The sequence below is a fragment of the Bos grunniens genome, chromosome 5, assembly GCF_055505025.1.
Source record: "Bos grunniens cultivar Pamir isolate PY7600 chromosome 5, Bosgru_T2T1.0, whole genome shotgun sequence".
Lineage (NCBI taxonomy): Eukaryota > Metazoa > Chordata > Mammalia > Artiodactyla > Bovidae > Bos > Bos grunniens.
Window position 1 is genome coordinate 78,756,920 of NC_141169.1, and position 19,454 is coordinate 78,776,373.

At 39.2% G+C, this 19,454-nt stretch overlaps 1 protein-coding gene across 4 annotated transcripts in view; it reads right to left on the reverse strand.

Annotated features, from left to right (window-relative positions):
* Nucleotides 1-19,212, reverse strand: part of BICD1 (BICD cargo adaptor 1) — a 253,746-nt gene extending 234,534 nt beyond the window's left edge. For all 4 annotated transcript variants that reach the window (XR_015164115.1, XM_086401423.1, XM_086401422.1 and 1 more), the window contains exon 1: nucleotides 18,286-19,212. Coding sequence is in view for 3 of the 4 variants with exons in the window: in XM_086401423.1 (XP_086257549.1) it covers nucleotides 18,286-18,498 (213 nt within the window). In the remaining variant the exon portion in view is untranslated. The remainder of the gene's footprint in view (nucleotides 1-18,285) is intronic.
* Between the last annotated feature and the right edge of the window lie 242 nt (nucleotides 19,213-19,454).

The following is a 19,454-nucleotide window of genomic DNA, read 5'->3' on the forward strand; positions in this document are numbered from 1 at the left end:
TAAATATGTATTTCATTTCCTAAATTTAATTGTGAAATATTATTCCTTTACTTCTGTATCTCATCATATATATTCCTTTATAATCTTCTTAGCTTGTTATAAAGAAACTTAGGAGCCATCCTGATTTCTCCCTTTCTTTTGCTCTCATAATCAATTAATCAGCAAATCCTTCAACATGCATTCTTAATTATTCTTTTCTCACCCCCAAGTAGCTCTTCCCCCAGCCCAAGCCACCATCACCTGACACTGGAACTACTGTAATAGCTCCCTTCCTTGGATCACTCCTTTGACAGTCTGCAAGGCGGAGACCGAGTAATCTTTCCTGAAATATTTATCAGATCACATCACTCCAGTGGCTGCCGGTTATGCTTAAAATAAAGTCCAGACTTCTTGCCAGGGCTCAAGGATTTGTTTGCTGTCCACTGCTCCATCCTCCTAACATCCATACTATCCCCTTGCTCCAGACTGTATGGGTTCTCTATTGAGGGTAGTATAGCCTCACCCTGGGGGGAAGGGAGGGAAAAGTGTGAGGGTGGTTTTTTTGTTTATTCTTTGTTTTTTAAAATTTTATTTGAGATATAATTGATATATAACATTGTATCCGTTTTTAGGTATATAACACGATTTGTTATATGGTACATTGCAAAAAGATCACCACAAGAAGTCTAGTTAATGCCAACATCTCACATAGTTCTATTTTTTTTCTAATGATGACAACTAAGATCTACCGTCTTCAGTTCAGTTCAGTTCAGTTCAGTCACTCAGTCGTGTCTGACTCTTTGCGACCCCATGAATCGCAGCACGCCAGGCCTCCCTGTCCATCACCAACTCCCAGAGTTCACTCAAACTCATGTCCATCGAGTCGGTGATGCCATCCAGCCATCTCATCCTCTGTTGTCCCCTTATCCTCCAGCCCCCAATCCCTCCCAGCATCAGGGTCTTTTCCAATGAGTCAACTCTTTGCACGAGGTGGCCAACGTACTGGAGTTTCAGCTTTAGCATCAGTCCTTCCAATGAACACCCAGGACTGATCTCCTTTAGGAGGGACTGGTTGGATCTCCTTGCAGTCCAAGAGACTCTCAAGAGTCTTCTCTTAGCAACTTTTAAATATATAAAAGAGTAATGTTAACTATAGCCACTATGCTGTGCAGCAAGAATATTTCTGTAATCACAATGATTACAGAAATCATCCTCCAGGGGCTCCTGGAGGATGTTAGCACCCCTGGCCTCACCCACAATGTGCCAGGGTGTCCCCACTCTCAGGTCATTGTGATTACAGAAATATTCTTGCTGCACGGACTGCTGTACCCAAAATGCCAGTAACACCAAGCTCATTCACATCTCAAGGCCTTCATATTTGCTGTTACCTTCAGCCCAGGACACTGAAATCTTTTCCAGGCTTGCTGTTTCTCATCACCTGAGATGCAATCTCCTTTGAAAGGCCATATCTGGCCCTCACTTCTGAACAGCCTCCCCCACCAGTATACCTGGCATAATAATAGTCTTATTATTTCTTTACTGCTTTCTTCACTGTTTGGCACACATCATTATGCAAAATTATTTATTTCCTTACTCTTTTATGCTTTTCTCCCCCAATGGTATGTCAAGTCCCTCCAGCAGGAACTTTGTACGCCACAGCACCTAACTGCAATGCCTAGGACATGGCAGGTGTTCAATTATCATCTGTGAAAAAATAAATGTCCACAATAATTTTTCCTGTTTAGGATTAGGAATGAAAAAAACTTCATTTGGACCTAAAGGATCATCTAACCTTCATTTCTAGTTACTTTTTCCTATATTAAGTTTTCCTTTTTGTAATGGATTCTCAGTCAAAAGTTGCTTTTACATGCCACAACTTTTATTATTACATAAATACGTAAATACAGAGAGGTAACAGTAAGCTTAGAACATCTCAAATCAGCACCTAGCTTGTTCACAGAGTGTGAAAGAGAATTTTCTTATAAATATTTTTGTAAATCTCAGAGTGAATGTGTTACTTCTTCAGTCCGTAGGGTCAGGAGTCCAGTGCTAGGACTGCTTCTGAGGACAACAAGCACAGTTGTTGTTGAGAGGAGCAGCCCCCGAATCCACCAGAATAGAGTATAAGTATCACTTTTTTGTCAAAAATGCTCACAAACATATTTTCAAGATCAAGAAGAGTTGAAAGTAATGCAAAATAAATGTTTTAAAAGTCACGCTCCAAGACCACTATGCCAAAAGCTTAAACCAGGTCTATGAAATGGGCTAAGAGAGGAGTGATAAGTATGGAATTACAGCTAGATTTTAAGATATGATTTTACCTAAACATATAGCAATCTGTTAGGATACATAAAAAAAAAAGAGTATAATTTGATTTATTTTATGTTCCACACATATACGATACATGTTTAGAGTTATGAGGGTCTAGTTAGGTACTAATGCTAACCAGTGCTTCGGTTTGATGCATGGTATTTGAGAACTGGTATACACTTACCTATGGTTTGTGAGAGACTGTTGGGCTCGAATACTATATGCATGTTACACCTTAATACAGACTGCTAAATCACATTCTCAAAGCTCACAGCAATTCATACTACCACAAACAATGTATAAGAATGCTCACATTTCTACACACTCTGCAATCTGTATGTTATCAATATTTAAAATTTTTGTAAGTTGCTTAGTAATAAAGTGAAAACTCCCTATTATTTAATTTGCATTAACTGACTGCTGACATATAGCATCTTTTACATATTTATTATCTGCAAACCCTCTTCTGTTTGTCTAGTTACAGTCTTTGCCCATTTTCTATTATTGCTGTTTTCAATCAATTCAAGGGTACCTGGATATTAGGGGTAATAATCCTTTGTAAGTCAATCATATTGCATTTTTTTCTAGTCTGTTGTCTGTATTGCACTTCTGCTTATGATGCCTATCCACTTTCAAAAAAAATTTCTATGTAACTGAGTATGTCAGTCTTGCCTTTTGAGTCTAAGTTCTATATCTTGCTTAGAAGATTTCTTCCACACTGACATATAAAATTCTGGGAATTTTCTCCTAATTAGAGTTCATTCTTTCATATTCCATTAAATCCTTGATATTCTGGTGTGAAGTTAATGTAAAGTGAGGGGATAAAAGAAGATGAGAAAGGAAAGTATACAAGGAGAAAAAAGGGACTGAAGAAGTCTTATTTTTAAAACATTAAATAGGGAGTTTTAAATGTGATGCTGGATCGCTGAGTTTTTACTATCCATATTATTAATATTAGATTATCAAAGGGGAAAACCTCAAATAGTTTTGACTTGAAAACATAATTAAGCTATAAACATAAGGGGAAAAGTATTGATTTATAACTATCTGAACACAAGTTAACACTATGAAGGTTTTTTTAAAATAAAAAGACAAACTATTATATTTTTCATACTGTGAAAAATGAAATAACGTAAGATGATAAAAATAAATTTCAGCTCAGGTGATAGTTCATCTGAGTCTTTTTCATAAAAGTTTTAAATTTTACAGGAGTATGATATTATTTGTTATTAAAGAGATCAGATATTGAGAATTAGTATAGAAATTTATTTTTCCAATGCCTGAGATAAAATAACTAAGGGCAGAATTTTTATAGAGCTACAGGTAATAAATACCTTTTGCTACTCAAGGCAAAAGTGCTGATACACTGCTTTCTTCTAAAGGTTCTTGCTTTTCCATTTAGCCTCTGAGCATTCTTACTAAGAAGTCAATTCATTCATGCATTTTATATTTTTATATATTATATAAAACTATATAGTATTGTGTATATGCATATATTATAGTTTTATATTTTATCTAGCATTTTTAATTGTTCCCAGCAGAAGGGTTACTCAGAGGTCCTACACTACTGTACTGTCAGAATCAAAAGTCAAAAATCACTGTTTTCAAACATAAAGTTAATGATATTACTGTCCTGCTTTGACACTATCAATGCTTTTCCCACGGTAAATAGATGAAGCTCCTTATCACTCCCACAAGTGACCTGACTCCATTCTAAAGGCATAAAGGAGACCCAGAACAGCAGCAAAATGGAGGCTGAAGCTGAATCAATGGCAACTGAGAGAAAAGACAAGAGAGGAGGAAAACAGCCATGAATCCTAAGCAGCAAAGCCAAGGAAATATTAAGTCTAGTATGAACAGAACTCAACATCTGAGGCTTGATCAACAGGTTAGAATCTAGGTCAGGACCACAGGGCATGAGACTCTCAGAGCCAAGAGAATCAGGAACTAGAGGGAGTGGGAGTGATGAGGGTTGTAAGGAACAGGAGCAGCCCAGCCTCAAGGAAGGCCAGCGGCACTGAGGACCCAGAAAGAAGGGGCAATTAGGCAATCTGTTCACAATGGAGGTAAGACGCAGAAGCTGCCAGACAAGAGGCCAGGAAGCTAAAACAAACGGGGCACATGAGCAGCAGAGACTTGAAGACACCTTGTTAGTTAGAGGTACTTCTCACCCTATCGAAGTCTGGCTCTCGGGGCAAAGCCTTCCCTGCAGAGATCACAGAGTTAGCCTCGCCAAGCCTCGTTACAAGGCCCTCTGTGGTCAGGCCCCAAACCACCTCCCCAAGGTTCACCTCCCACCCCTCATCCCCTTTTAAATACCACCTGCAACAACACAGATGCTGATGAGCAACAATCTCTCCAATCCTCCCTTCTCTGCAGGCTATTTCTTTTTCCTGAATGACTCTGCCCCTTACATGCCTGGAAAATCCCTCCTCACATGTTCTTTATGCCTCCTCACATGTCCTCCTGGATCAGAAAGTTTCCTGATTCCTTTGAGTTTACTGCCCTCCACTCTGGTGGCCTATCAAACACAGCCAAAAAACTATTATTTTTACTATTTTATTATTATGATGAATTATCATCACCACATCCACCATTTATCAAGTGCTTACTATGTGTCAGGGATTGTATTAAATGCTTTATTACATGGACTTCTCTTTAACATTCATAGTTACTATCTTCCTCCATTTTACAGGAGGAAAGTGAGATTCATAGAATTTTAAGTATTTGCCCAAGATCGCAGAGCTACTAAACACATTTTAATGCAGTTTGTTCTGACCCAAAAACCTGTGATCCTTCCAATAAAATACCTTAATCATATTTGCTCATGTCTTTCCTTCTAACAACAAATAACTAACTTAAAGACCATATCTTCCTCATTTTTGGATTGATACACTCAGCAGAAACTTGGCATATAACCGATGCTCTCTAAATAATAAATACATGAATGAATCAATGACCAAGCATCCATTCCAGTCCCTCAAGGACTAGAATATCATGGTACAGAACCAGTAATACAATATAAAATTGTCCTTATATCACATTAGACTAGCGGCTACCAAGTGGCTCAGATGGTCCAGAATAAGGGACAGAGAGTAGAAGAAAGTTAGGTAAAGATTCTGGTTCAAGGAACAAGGCAAGACAACACAGTATCTTTTTTTGGAAGCTGGTTTAATTCGTCAAACACATAATTATTTTTAAAACAAGGAGAGTCTAGTTCAACTTCTTTTCAAAATAACTACCTTAATTATTTCATCTCTTTTTTCACCCTAAATGAACGCAATACCATAAACATCTCTTAAACACTTGCTATAGGTAAGGCAGAGAGGAGAATACAACAAATCTCATAAATTACCAGATTAATTAAAATCCTTTCCCTGAAAGAGGTTACAGTGTCCTTGAATGTACACACAGGTCAGGGGGAGGGAAGAGTAGGCCATTGTGACTCTTGTGCTCAAAACCTCCAGAAATTTCCCATATAACTCAGAACAAATGCCAAAGTCCTGGTAATAATTTAAAAGCTGCTGCATCACTGATACTCATTCCTTCTCTGACCTCATCTACTGCTCACACCACTCCCCACCTCCTTCCAGCTATACACTCTCTTGGCCATCCCTCTCCAGGCTCCCTCTGACCTTTCCCCACTTATCTTGCCATTTCCCCCTTCCCTGCTCTATTTTTCTCTATCTAACATTCTACTTTACTTATTTATTTTGTTTATTGTTTCCCCTTCCATTCTCCTGCAGAATGTAAACTTCATGAACATGTATATTCCTGTTGGTCTTGTCTCTGCTGCATTCTCAGCACCTAGATCTGTGCTTAACACATAGGAGGTATTAAATATATTGTTATTGTAGAAAAGAATGAATGAACCTTAGTCAGCTTTATGCAATGACCTACTTGTTCTTGGTATTTACTTTGGTGTCCATTGTCCACGTCTAAATCACATTTAGCATCACAAATTAAAATGCAACTTATAAAATTTTCTCTTGGAATTGACGATTCTTTTCATTGTCATTTCCTGAAATGTCTTACTGTAACCATTGTCTAAAAATATAATTGTGGTTTGAGATCCTGGTCTCAATTTTAGCAAATAATAGCTCATATTATCCCAAATGCTTCAATGTGACTTGCAAAGATATATTATCTATTCGGCTAAAATGAAAAGAGCATATAAAACTTGATTGGAAATAACTGCAGTGATTAAGATAGAGAACCTAAGAATTCTTTAAAAAAAATGATTCTAGTTCTAAATTATTTTAAAATATTAACAAAAGGGTTATTGCTGTTTAGATCATTAGAATGAAATAATTAAATCATAGTTAATTGTGAATTACCGACACTAAGAACCTTTATCAACTTAAAATATAAATCAAAGGGCCAAAAATTCAAAAGTATTTATAATTTGTTTTCAAGTGTATTATATCCTTCTTTTTTTTTTAATTTTATTTTATTTTTAAACTTTACATAATATATCCTTCTTTCTAATGGTTGCTTTTTCTCCTAATTGTATGTCCTTGAGGTTTTGAGCTTAAAGGCTCCATGCATATATCAGCATTAGGAGAAAGAATATCAGATTACAATTTAAAGGGGAGGAAAATGGCCATGTATGCCAGAAAGACAGTCTGTAAGACGACATTACTTTCAGCTCATCAAACAAAATCATGTACAAGATTAAATTTATCCTGTCTCCATCTAGTTATCTCACATTGAGATCAACTTCAAAAAATCTAATACTATCTAGAGAATGGCAATCAGTGAGGCTTATCAACAAGGCACATTCATGTTATAATATAAACCTTTTTCAATTTCAAAAATTGACGGCTAAGAGCTCTTTAGCAGTGGCATTTGATTCCACATTACTCTGCAGGGTGCCAGAGAAAAACAAAGACCCATCATTCTGAGCCTTCTATTTACAGACTCAGGCCAAACTGCAAAAAACATTCTTAAGGAAATTGCTACTGTTATTATGTACTGCCCATGAATGTAAACAGGTCTCTTTATTTCAACTCTAAATAGAAAGATAGAAACACAGCAGTTAAATATTACATTTTAGAGTTGTGCTATTTCTCCATAAAATAGTGTTTGAAACACTAAGAATAACTAAAAGAACAGGTGAGAATAACCCCCGGAAGTTAAAGATCAACCCACCAAAGCAATTCTCTTTATGAATTTGCAAACTTTAAATTAATAAATATTTATGAATTTTCAAAGAAATAGAGGAAAACAACAGAATGGAGAAGACTAGAGATCACTTCAAGAAAACTGGAGATACCAGGGAATATTTCATGCAAAGATGGGCACAATCAAAGACAGAAATGGTAAGGACCTAACAAAAACAGAAGAGATTAAGAAGAGGTGGCAAGAATATACAGAGGAACTATACAAAAAAGGTCTTAATGACCCATATAACCATAATGGTGTGGTCATTCACCTACAGCCAGATATCCTGGACTGTGAAGTCAAGTGGGCCTTAGGAAGCATTACTATGAACAGAGCTAGTGGAAGTGATGGAATTCCAGCTGAGCTATTTCAAATACTAAAAGATGATGCTGTTACAGTGCTGCACTCAACATACCAGCAAATGTGAAAAACTCAGCAGTGGCCACAGCACTGGAAAAGGTCAGTTTTCATTCCAATCGCAAAGAAGGGCAATGCCAAAAATGTTCAAACTACAGTACAACTGTGCTCATTTCACATACTAGCAAGGTAATAGTCAAAATCCTTCAAGCTAGGCTTCAACAGTACAAGAACCAAGAACTTCCAGTTGTACAAGGTAGATTTAGAAAAGGCAGAGGAACCAGAGATCAAATTGCCAACATCCACTGGATCATAGAGAAAGCAAGGGAATTCCAAAAATAAATCTACTTCTGCTTCATTAACTACACTAAAGCCTTTGACTGTGTGAATCACAACAAACTGTGGAAAGTTCTTAAAGAGATGAGAGTAGCAGACCACCTTACCTGCCTCCTGAGAAACCTGTGTGGGGGTCAAGAAGCAACAGTTAGAACCAGACATGGAACAATGGACTGGTTCAAAATTGGGAAAGGAGTATGTCAAGGCTGTATATTTCACCCTGCTTATGTGACCCTTACATGCAGAGTACATCATGTGAAACGCTGGGCTGGATGAAGCACAAGCTGGAATCAAGATTGCTGGGAGATTCAAAAGGGAGGGGATGTATGTATACCTATGGCTGATTCTTGTTGAGGTTTGCCAGAAAACAACAAAATTCTGTAAAGCAATTATCCTTCAACTAAAAAAAAAAAGATTGCTGGGAGAAATATCAACAATCTCAGCTATGCAGATGATACTACCCTAATGGCAGAAAGTGAAGGGGAACTAAAGAGCCTCTTGATGAAGGTGAAAGAGGAGCATGAAAAACCTGGCTTAAAATTTAACATTCAAAAAATTAAGATCATGGCATCTAGTCCCATCACTTCATGGCAAATAGATGGGGAAACAATGGAAACAGTGACAGACTTTATTTTCTTGGGCTCCAAAATCACTGCAGATGGTGACTACAATCACAAAATTAAAAGATGCTTGCTCCCTGGTGGCTCAGACAGTAAAAGCGGCTGCCTACAATGCAGGAGACCTGGATTCAATCCATGGGTCAGGAAGATCCTCTGGAGAAGGAAATGGCAACCCATTCCAGTACTCTTGCCTGGAAAATTCCATGGACGGAGGAGCCTGGTGGGCTACAGTCCATGGGGTCGCAAAGAGTCGGACATGACTGAGCAACTCCACTTTCACTGGAAAAAAAGCTATGACAAATCTACACAGTGTATTAAAAAGCAGAGACATCACCCTGCTGACAAAGGTCTGTATAGACATAGCTATGGTCTTTCCAGTAGTCATATATGGATGTGAGAGTTAGACCATAAAGAAGGCTTAGCGCCAAAGAATTGATACTTTTGATTTGTGGTGTTGGAGAAGACTCTTTGAGAGTCTCTTGAACTGCAAAGTGATCAAATTAGTCAATCCTAAATGAAATCAACCCTGAATATTCATTGCAAGGACTGATGATGAAGCTGAAGCTCCAATACTTTGGCCACTTGATGCAAAGAGCCGATTCATTGGAAAAGACCCAGATGCTGGGAAAGATTGAGGGCAGAAAAAGGGGATGACAGAGGATGAGATGGTTGGATGGCATCACCAACTCAATGGACATGAGTTTGGGCAAACTCCAGGAGATAGTGAACGACAGGGGAGCCTGGCATGCTGTAGTCTATGGAACTGCAAAGAGTCAGACACAACTTAGTGACTGAACAACAACAAAATTTGTAACAGAGCAAGAAACAGACACAACAAAGGAGACAAATAACTTTTAAAATAAATTTCATACAAAAGGAGACAACTTTTTTAAAAAAAGTTTAAAGAACCCTGAAAGATCAGAAAATATACACTTTTAGCACACATCTTAACTGTCTAATGCAATTAAGCTTCTGATGATATCTGTTGGTTTCTCATGTCTTCAATTACAGAAAAAAAGCCTTTCCCATGTCTTCATTTATAGGAATTAGAGAAGTAAAAACACGTGTGACTGAGGTCTACGTACTAGCTCATGACTTTCCAGTTTTTCTTACTAAACACTCACATTTCTACAGAGTCACTTACTCCTAGAGTTGGAAGTTTCTAGGAGAGAGGCTGTCAGCCCTGGCTGCACCCATGGGAGTGGGGTTAACATGCTGAAGCCCCGCTCTACTTCCAATGGCTGAACTGTCTCAGATGGGGTCCAGGCAGCAGTAGCTTTACAAATCACCCACCAACTGATCCTAGTGAGTAGTCTGTCACCTCTTCAAAAAGAAGACCTCACGGGGTATCCAGGCTCTGTACAAACACTTCCAATGTTGAGCTCCAAAATCTTATTTGAAGAATCTAAAGATAATATACTACTTTATGGATGGTCATTTTTCAAATGAATGTTTCTAATTTTCCCTTTTTACTGAGGTATCATTGATTTACAATATTATATTAGTTCTCAGATGTATAACATAATGAATCAAAATTTTTATATATTATACTCCATTTAAAGTTATTATAAAATATTGGCTATAGGCCCTATGTTGTACAATATATTCTTGTAGCTTATTTATTTAATACATAATAGTCTGTATTTCTTAATCCCCTATCCTCGTCTTGCCCCTCTCCACTGGTAACCACTAGTTTGTTTTCTATATCTGGGAGCTTGTTTCTGTTTTGATACATTCATTCATTTATTTTTTAGATCCCATATACAAGTGATAACGGGCTTCCCAGGTAGCTTAGCAAAGAATCTGCCTGCAATGTAGGAGACACAGGAGATGCAGGTCTGATCCCTGGGTCGGGAAAATCTCCTGGAGGAGGGCATAGCAACCCGCTCCAGTATTTTTGCCTAGAGAATCTCATGGACAGAGGAACCTGATGGGCTACAGTCCATAGAGTCACAGAGACAGACAGGACTGAAGCGACTAAGCATGCACACGTATGTGATAACACTCTGTCTTCCTCTTTTTTTTTTTTTGGCCATGCCATGTGGCATGCGAGATCTTAGTTCCCTGACCAGGGATTGAACCCAAGCCCCCTGAAGTGGAAGAGCAAAGTCTTAACCACTGGACCACCAGGTAAGTCTCATCTCTGTCTGACATTTCACTAAGCATAATACCCTTCAGTTCCATCCACGTTGTTGCAAACAGCAAAATTTTTCATCCTTTTTATGGTTAAGTAGTATTCCACTGTACCACATCTTCTTTATATGAACAGTTGATTTTACAGGGCAAAATGACCCACCATTTCCCCTAACAACTACCAGCAGAGTTCCACAATCTTTGTACTTGTTCCTTTTCCTAAAATTCACTTCCCTCAATCTCTACCTGACTGGCTCATTCTAATCACTCAGATCTGGGCTCAAATGTCATCCCTGGGAGAGGTTTTTCCTGATCGTGTTTTCCCCAGCAAGCCTTCATCTCTTCACTCATGGCATTTCTCACATCTGACATGTGTGTGTGATTGCTGACTCTCTCCCCATAAGCTTCATTCAGGGAGTCCCATCTTGCTATCTTCAGAAAGCAGCACAGTGCCACCAACATAGTAGCCACTGAGTAAAAATTTTTGAATGAATAAATGAAATAAAACAAGAAGTAATGGACATGCCTCTGATGAAGCCTGTGTTTTTAAAAAAAGAAGTAATGGACAATCTAAAGAAAAAAAAAATCCAGTTGGTATAAAATGTAAAATAGTTGAACATGTAGATTATAAAATACTAGGCCAATAAAAATTATGGATGGTTTTAATTTTCTTCATAATTTTGGGTACTTTATTGTCTTCAATAAAAGTAAATTATATTTATAGTTATAACCAAAGTAGTATTATAATAAAAGTAATTTTTTCTGAAAAGTTAAAAACAAAACAAAACCTCAAGTATCACAGGGCAAAGAAGGGATCACGTAATGAATCCCAGTTGCTTCTGCATCATCTTGGCTTCTCCCCAGGACCTGGCATGGACAGGATGTGGCCATACTGCAGGATGCAGGACCAGCTCTTGCTGGCCCTGGAAACCAGCCACCTATTATGGTGATCCATGTAGCTCCAACACCAGCCAAGAAGACAAGGAATCAAAATCACTGCTAATTCACCCAGAAAACTTTTCATCATTTCCCTTGGTATTATCACACAGGCCTGTCATGGGGCAACCCAACAAATTCCACCAGTTTCTATGACACACACACACATGTTTTCTCTCTCACAGACCACCCAAGCTAGCCTTAGGGCCAACTCTGGTCACCTCCCCACCCCCTCCAGCCTCCAGTGCCAACCACACTCCCTGAGGCTCTCTGGTTTTCTTCCCAAATCAGTCCCATTTGCTTCATACTCGAAACATCAGTGCCTTAAAAATACAGTCCTGCCCTAGAAATACTTCATTTTAAAAGGATATACTATTAAATTTAAATGTCAAGTTACAAAGTAATATGTATGACATTATTCTATTTTAATAAAAACAAAAGAACAACAAAAAACTTGCATGTGGATTCACATGTTTAAAGATATTTAAAACAAGTATAAGAGAATACTCACCAAAGTGCTAACACAGAGACAGAACTGGGAGGAAAGGCAGGGGAAACTACTTAATTGTCTACGCTTTTACTTGACTAGGATCATTGCCACAAATGGTCATAATTATACAGCTATAATTTTTAAAGAGCAGTCAAACTCTTGTGGCCAAAAAAAGAAAAAGTGCTAATGCACTCAGTCAGTGAGGGTTGGGGTGCTGCTGCTCCTACCACCCCTAACCCACGAGGTCTGCAAGGGCTGGTTTTCCTCACTGGGCCAGCCCAGCTTCTTGCCCACTGTTTATGAGTTGGCACATCTCCTAATTCAGAATGCAATCAGGGTAACTGGTGAAAACATTGTTAAATTATTTGTGTATTCCATATTCTGGAAATTAGGACTGAATAAAATGACAACCAACTGCAAAAATTATTCATTTGTTTTATTAAACTAAGAGTTGAGTATTTTAATTTATCAAGCAACTTATGCCTCCCCTCAAGGAAAACATGAATTTTAAAAACTCATATAACTCAGGCATCAACTTTGCCTTCTAAAACTTTCTCCCTAGAACCTTCCTTTGTGAATGAAACCACCTTCTAATCCATCCCGGTATTCTCAAACCTACTCTCTTCTTCACTCTCCACAACCGGTCACATCCAACACCACCTTCCACCCTACATCCCTTTTACAGCCCTCAGGTTTTGTACCCCCTCACACCACTACGCCTACTGCCTCTGCAGTTCCAATCCACCCTCTATGACCAACACCATGACCTTCTTAACCACATGCTGACTCAGGTGTTGGAGCCTCTCAGGTAATAAGTGCAAAGAAAATGAGTTTCTTCCTGAACCAGGTTTCACCACTTCACTTTGTGGCCTTGGGAAGGACCCCTAGCTTCCCTAAGACTAGGTTTTCTCTTTGTATGATGCAAGCCATATCTATCTTGTAAAAGGACTGCTGTAAGAATTACGGATAAGGCATGCAAAGTGCCTAGTCCTAAATGGGGCTGTATACATAGTTCAAGTCTTTATTACTTTAATTATTTTCTTATCTGTTAAAAAAAAAGGCAATAAACCTCTGAGTTACTTTGAAGATTAAATAAGATGTAAGGCACCAAACAGTTATTGTTTCCTTTCATTTCCTTTTAATGGTTCCCCATCTCTAACAAAATACAGTCACTGATACTTTCCCAATTTCATTTTCTGCCACTTCTCCTTCAGCATAATCAATTATTTAACAGTCAGACTCTGCACCTCTTTATACCCTCCTCTCCTTCAAAGCCATGTTTACAGGTAAAATCTTAGGTGTGGGAAAGTCCTTTACTATGTATTTCAACATGCAAGCTAATTATTGTATTTTCAAATTTGGAATGCAATATCCATACAGTACAAGCATATTTAAGAGGAAGACAGGGGAGAATATTTGTAAGTATTAAATTTTGAAAACCATCTTCAAATCATGGCTGCTGTACATGTTCATGCAAATATGATGAATGTGATGAGACGATAAAATTTTGCTAAGTAGTATCTGAGAAATAACTTCTCTAGAGATGAAATTTTGAGTTGAAATAAAAAGAAAAAAAATGGTGCAAGTTAAGAGAAAAAGTGAAAGTTGCTCAGTCATGTCCGACTCTTTGCAACCCCATGGACCATACAGTCTATGGAATTCTCCAGGCCAGAATACTGGAGTGGGTAGCCTTTCCCTTCTCCAGGGGATCTTCCCAATCCAGAGATAGAACCCAGATCTCCCATATTACAGGAGGATTCTTTACCAGGTGAGCCACAAGGGAAGCCCACAAGTTAGAGAAACTAGGTGAAAAAAAAAAAAAAAGAAAAAGAAATATGATTGAAAGTGTGATTATGTTTGCTTGTTGAGGTTGCTTATAAACACTTTCCAAAAGTATATGTCCACATACTTTAGATGTTTTCATTAACTTGATAATAAATGCAACTGTAAGTATAACATTTCTTCTTTAAAAACAATAAAACTACTAGCTTAGATAAATAAATACTTTCTCTATGTTTCTTCATAGACTGGAAAATAAATCTGGGTTTTTCCCCTCATATGATTTTATGATTTAGAATTTACAAAGAGAAGAGAAACTAACAATCTTTCTAACCATAAGAGGGGAAAAAAATGAGTTCTGTTTAAAGATGAACTCAGGTACTTAAATGACTTTTGTCAGGTCCCTAATATGACAATCTCTAAAAACATTTAAGTTCAGTGTTTATTTCTTGGACGATTTAATTAGAATCCTGAAAAAGCATCAAGTTGGCTCTAAGAGGAAAAGCTGCTCTGTGTCCACAAAGTGCTCCCTCAGCACCCTGTGTCTATCCTTAGTGTCAGGCTGACAAAAGGAGGAAATGAGGTAAAGATTCTTAGTAGAGAGTGCACTGTAACCTAGCTGCCAAACTTTTCTAAAGTTGTCACATGGACATGTTTTCATGCTACCAGGAATGCTGAATCATTCCTTTCGAAGAGGATCTCTTAAAACTTCTCTACATTAAAAAAAAAAAAAAAAAACTTCTCTACATTTTAAACATTTTTAAAGCCAAAAAACACAACTCTTAAAGTTAAATTTTAGGGTTTTTTTTATTTTTTTAAAATGAATGTTTAATTTTCAAATTATTTTAGAACCATGACTCTTCTTCAAATACTATTTTGGCCTGGGTGACAGGCACAGTGCTCATTTACACACATCCCAAAACTACGCCCAGCCAGGCCCTCAGGCCACTGAAAAGCAAGCATTATCCGTGAAATCATAAAGCCATGGTCAAGTATTTTAGTGGACATGTACTTTGTCCCGCTCTCCAAAGATAATGAAAAGGAGAGCAGTATGATGATGTCAGAAGTCATTCTTTTTTCACAGCATTAGTATTTTTTTTTCTTCAAGTATGAAGAAGGAAATGGCAACCCACTCCAGTGTTCTTGCCTGGAGAATCTCAGGGACAGGGGAGCCTGGTGGGCTGCCGTCTATGGGGTCGCACAGAGTCGGACACGACTGAAGCAACTTAGCATGTTCTTTTGTAATTACAACAGTCATGTAGGCACAGGGCAGAGCCCTAATGTTATGAAGCCAAGACAAAGAACATTCCAGGCTTAGGAAAGAAAGTAACTAGATAACAGTGAATTAATCATTTTGATTCTGCGCATCTTCAGCAATACTGCTCACTTGCATTACAGTCAGAGCTGTACACAGCCTGGGAAAGGGGGACAGCAGCATTGCTGGGTGCTGACTCTTGAAAACAACATGACCTGTAAAGACTGAGCCATGTCGCGACACTGCAAATTACTAATGTCCAACTTGAACTTAGCACAGTATTTTTCTGTTGACTGGTCCAACTACTTTTAAATAAATTATATCTGTTGAAACAGCTAGGAAATAAACCAAAGATTTTATACTTGGCTTTATAGTTTAGTGCAGCAACATCATTTCCTATATATACCTTCAAACGAACGAAACTTCCTTTTGATAAATCAGAGCACTAATAAAATGTGTTTTTCAAAAATGACTTCTATGTGATATCATCACCGCAATATTTTAGTTTCCACAATTATTTTACATTTACTTTTCACACAGGAAATATTATTGAGACTGATTTAGCTCATTTAAATAATACTCCCACCTAAAGGATACATTGTGTTTAAAGGGTCAAAATAACAGGTCTCACTATCAAATATAATGATTAATTTTATTACCCTAAAATACACTTTTATATAATTGTATAAGCCAGTTCACTGGGAACTTTCAATTATATTTATGCTAAATGCAAACTCAAAATACATATGTAAACAAGTATCATTTGCTGACAATAATTTTGATAAATATTTGTTAATCTCCTGATATACAGAACAAAATACACCTCAATTTTTGTAGGAAAAAAATTGTAATTGGTATTTGCATTATTCTATATTAAGAAAAATGTCACAATATTCTTATAAAACATTTTTTCTCATTTTTCCTATGATGCTGATGAAAGTAATACAGGTAGCTTTTAACACTAGTCACTACATATACTTCCTCATTTTCTTAGTCTTTCTCTGACACTAACCAATATGGACTGGTGAATGCTTGATAAAGTATATATTCTTCCAGTATAAATTTATTCTTTCATAAAATATTTACTGTAGGCTCACTATGTAGTGGGCTTTGTGTTAAAGACTTTGGATGCAATATTAATTAAGACAGATTCCTTGCCTAGAGAACACATGGTCTAGTAAAGGCAAACGACAATTGCATTAAAGTTTACTATATATGGTGAATGCAATGACACAGAAAAACCGTAGTAGGGTTATTTGAATCAAGCAGGAAAGCTAGTCAACAGTTATATTCCATTTCATTAAATTAAGTCTACCATCTTTATCAAAGAGGTGATGGCTTAACATTGCCTGGTTTGCACTTCCTTGTCTTGGTAAAACAGTGTTGATAAGTGTAGACAACATCAAAACGTCCCTGAAAATTACAATCACCATCCTGTTTGCTGACTTCACCAGGTTTATCATTATTGAATTTAAACGTATCAGGTAAAGACCTAATCTAAGTTGGAAAATACCATTAAATCTAGTTGTAGTTAAGAACAGACATATACTTGGTAAAAACAAAAACAAAAGACAAAACCAAAAGAACATAAACTAGAAATTTACAGCCTAACACACAAAAAATCAGATTTCCAATTGTGGTTTTTACCATATGTTTATTTTTTTTGACATTTAGGCATAAGAATAAAAATAATATATATCTGAAAGTATAAATGTTTACCATATTATGTATTAAATTAGAAGGCAGGTTGATTAGATATGTCATAGATCATGCTTCTTAAATATAATAATACAAAACAAGACAGCCCCCTGAGAAACTGTTTGAGTACATTATAAGAAAAACATGTATGATTAACATTATATACGAGATTAAAATTAACATTTTAAATGCCAACAGGCACATAAAAATAAAGACGTGCCACACAGAAAAGCAGTGTGTACATTTTCATTTATGCTACACATAGTACCTCAGGAATTGGGTAAAACAGACTGAATTTCTTCAACAATATGTATATTCCTCTAAGTCTTTTGATAGGAAATCAAAGTATATTCACTACTTATTTTTTTCCAAACATTAGCTAGTCTTTAAAAGAAGCCAATACCAAAAGATTAAAGAGGACAACTGTTATATATACACGGTCCATTTGTGACATTCTGGTTTTATATATACAGTCATTTAAAACAGAAGAGCCTTATTTGAAATGCACCGCTACTCATGCATTTGATGTATGCCATTCTTTCAGACCATCTGTAGGGGACTTAATTTTCCCTGGTCAGGGTGACCTTATAAGACTTTGGGCATGGCCCATCCTCACTCAGAGGGGAAACTGAGGCAGCAGCAATCCCCAGCAGTAGAGTTGTTTTTCTCCTGCAGCCAGACAAGGATAACTAAAGCCAAGGAAAAGGAAGAGTGCTCACTCTTTTTCAAATGGGATTGGCGGGGAATTCTCTTAATAACAGTTTCCAATCTCATCAAGGAGTGGTTACATTCATCAGAAGGCTGAGGTTCTACATCCTTTGAAACTGTGGCTCCTCAACACAAACCTACTCAAAGCCTTTGTGGATTATGGGATTGTCACTGAAACCTGAGCTTGATATAACAGCAGTTTTGAGAAGTTTGATTTATGCATTCCGACCCGGCTGAATGTCGCCTCTGAGTGCTGAGACTTGAGGACTCTTACGAATCTCCCTCCCCCACAGGCCAAACAGCCATCGCCTCCCAAATTCCAGATTATACATTCATTTCCTGGGCAATTTCCCTCTTGGGGTTAAAACAATGGACTCTTTCAATCTTTTCTTATCTACAAGGGTTCTAAGTGAAGAAACAGTCCTTTCAATAGTAAGCTTCCCGACTACTTTATAAATGATGAGTGGGCGCCGAGGGTGGGGGGACCAGGCCGAGCGGGGAAGAGGTGACAGGCAACTCACCTCTTTCAGCTGCTCCAGCTCCTGTTTGAGGCTGTCGTATTCAGCCTCCAGCTCATCATACTGCTGCTTGAGGGTCAGCTTCTCTTCTAGTACCACCAGTCCGTATTCGGCCGCCTGGATCTTTTCGTGGGTGGTCTCCGTGAGCTCCTTGGTCAGCCTCTCTATCTCGGTCTTATAATGGTCCACAGTCTGCAATACCTCTTCCGCGGCCATAGCCCCGGTGGACGGAGGTAGGAGTGGGTAACCGGGTGGAGGAGATGGATGCAAAGCAGGCGGGGGAAGGGAGAAGGAACTAAAGAGGGAAGGATGAAAATGGGAAAAGAATTGCCTCTCTGGCAGCCGCAGCTACACTGCCTGAGAACCTGGCGAGAAACGCAACATGGAGAATGCAGGGGAGAGGATCAACGGCGAGGTGGCAGCTGCTGCGGCATGTGTCCTCCGGGCCGGACCCTGCCTGCGGTCAGCAGCGGTGCGGCATGGCCCAGCTGCGGCGGCCGGGGGCGACAAGGGGCTCCGATTCTGCTTATTCAGAGGCGCGCGGCCGCCATGTCTCGGGGCAGCGTCACTGCAGTCTCCCCAGGTCCCGCGCTCCGGCTCGCCGCGCCCGCCCGCTCCACCTGCTCCCTCCGGCCGCGCTGCAGCCGGTGCGGAATGATGCAGCGTCGGCCCGCTCCCTCCCTGCGCGCTGGCCGGGGCTCAGAGCGGGAGGCGGGGAGGCGGACGGAGTCGGCGCGGGGGGAGGGGGAGGGACCAGACGGAAACCTCCGGAGGCGCCTCCCGCCGGTCCGCACCGCGGCTGCCGGGGGCTGAGGCTGAGAAAGCTGGACGCGTGCGGGGTGGGACCCCAGCCCGGCCTGGCCCTGCCCGCCCGGCTGGCCGCCGGATGGGTGTCGAGGCCCCAGAGGGTGGCTTAGGCGCCTGGCTCTCGCTGAGACGTGAGCCCAAGCTCAGGAAGCTGCCTGGAACCGGTGCCTTCCTCGAAGAGAAGCAAACGGTAACTAGCGCGCTCGTGCCCGGGGCCCGAGCATCCTCTTTCAGACGCCCCGGTCTCGCAGCACCCTTCCCGGTCTTCTGCACCCAAACGCTCTGCTTCCAAAGCCTTCTAGGAGCACCCCGCCCCTCGACACACACACACAAGGTTCCTGCTTCCGCCCCTTCCGCCTCCTTCG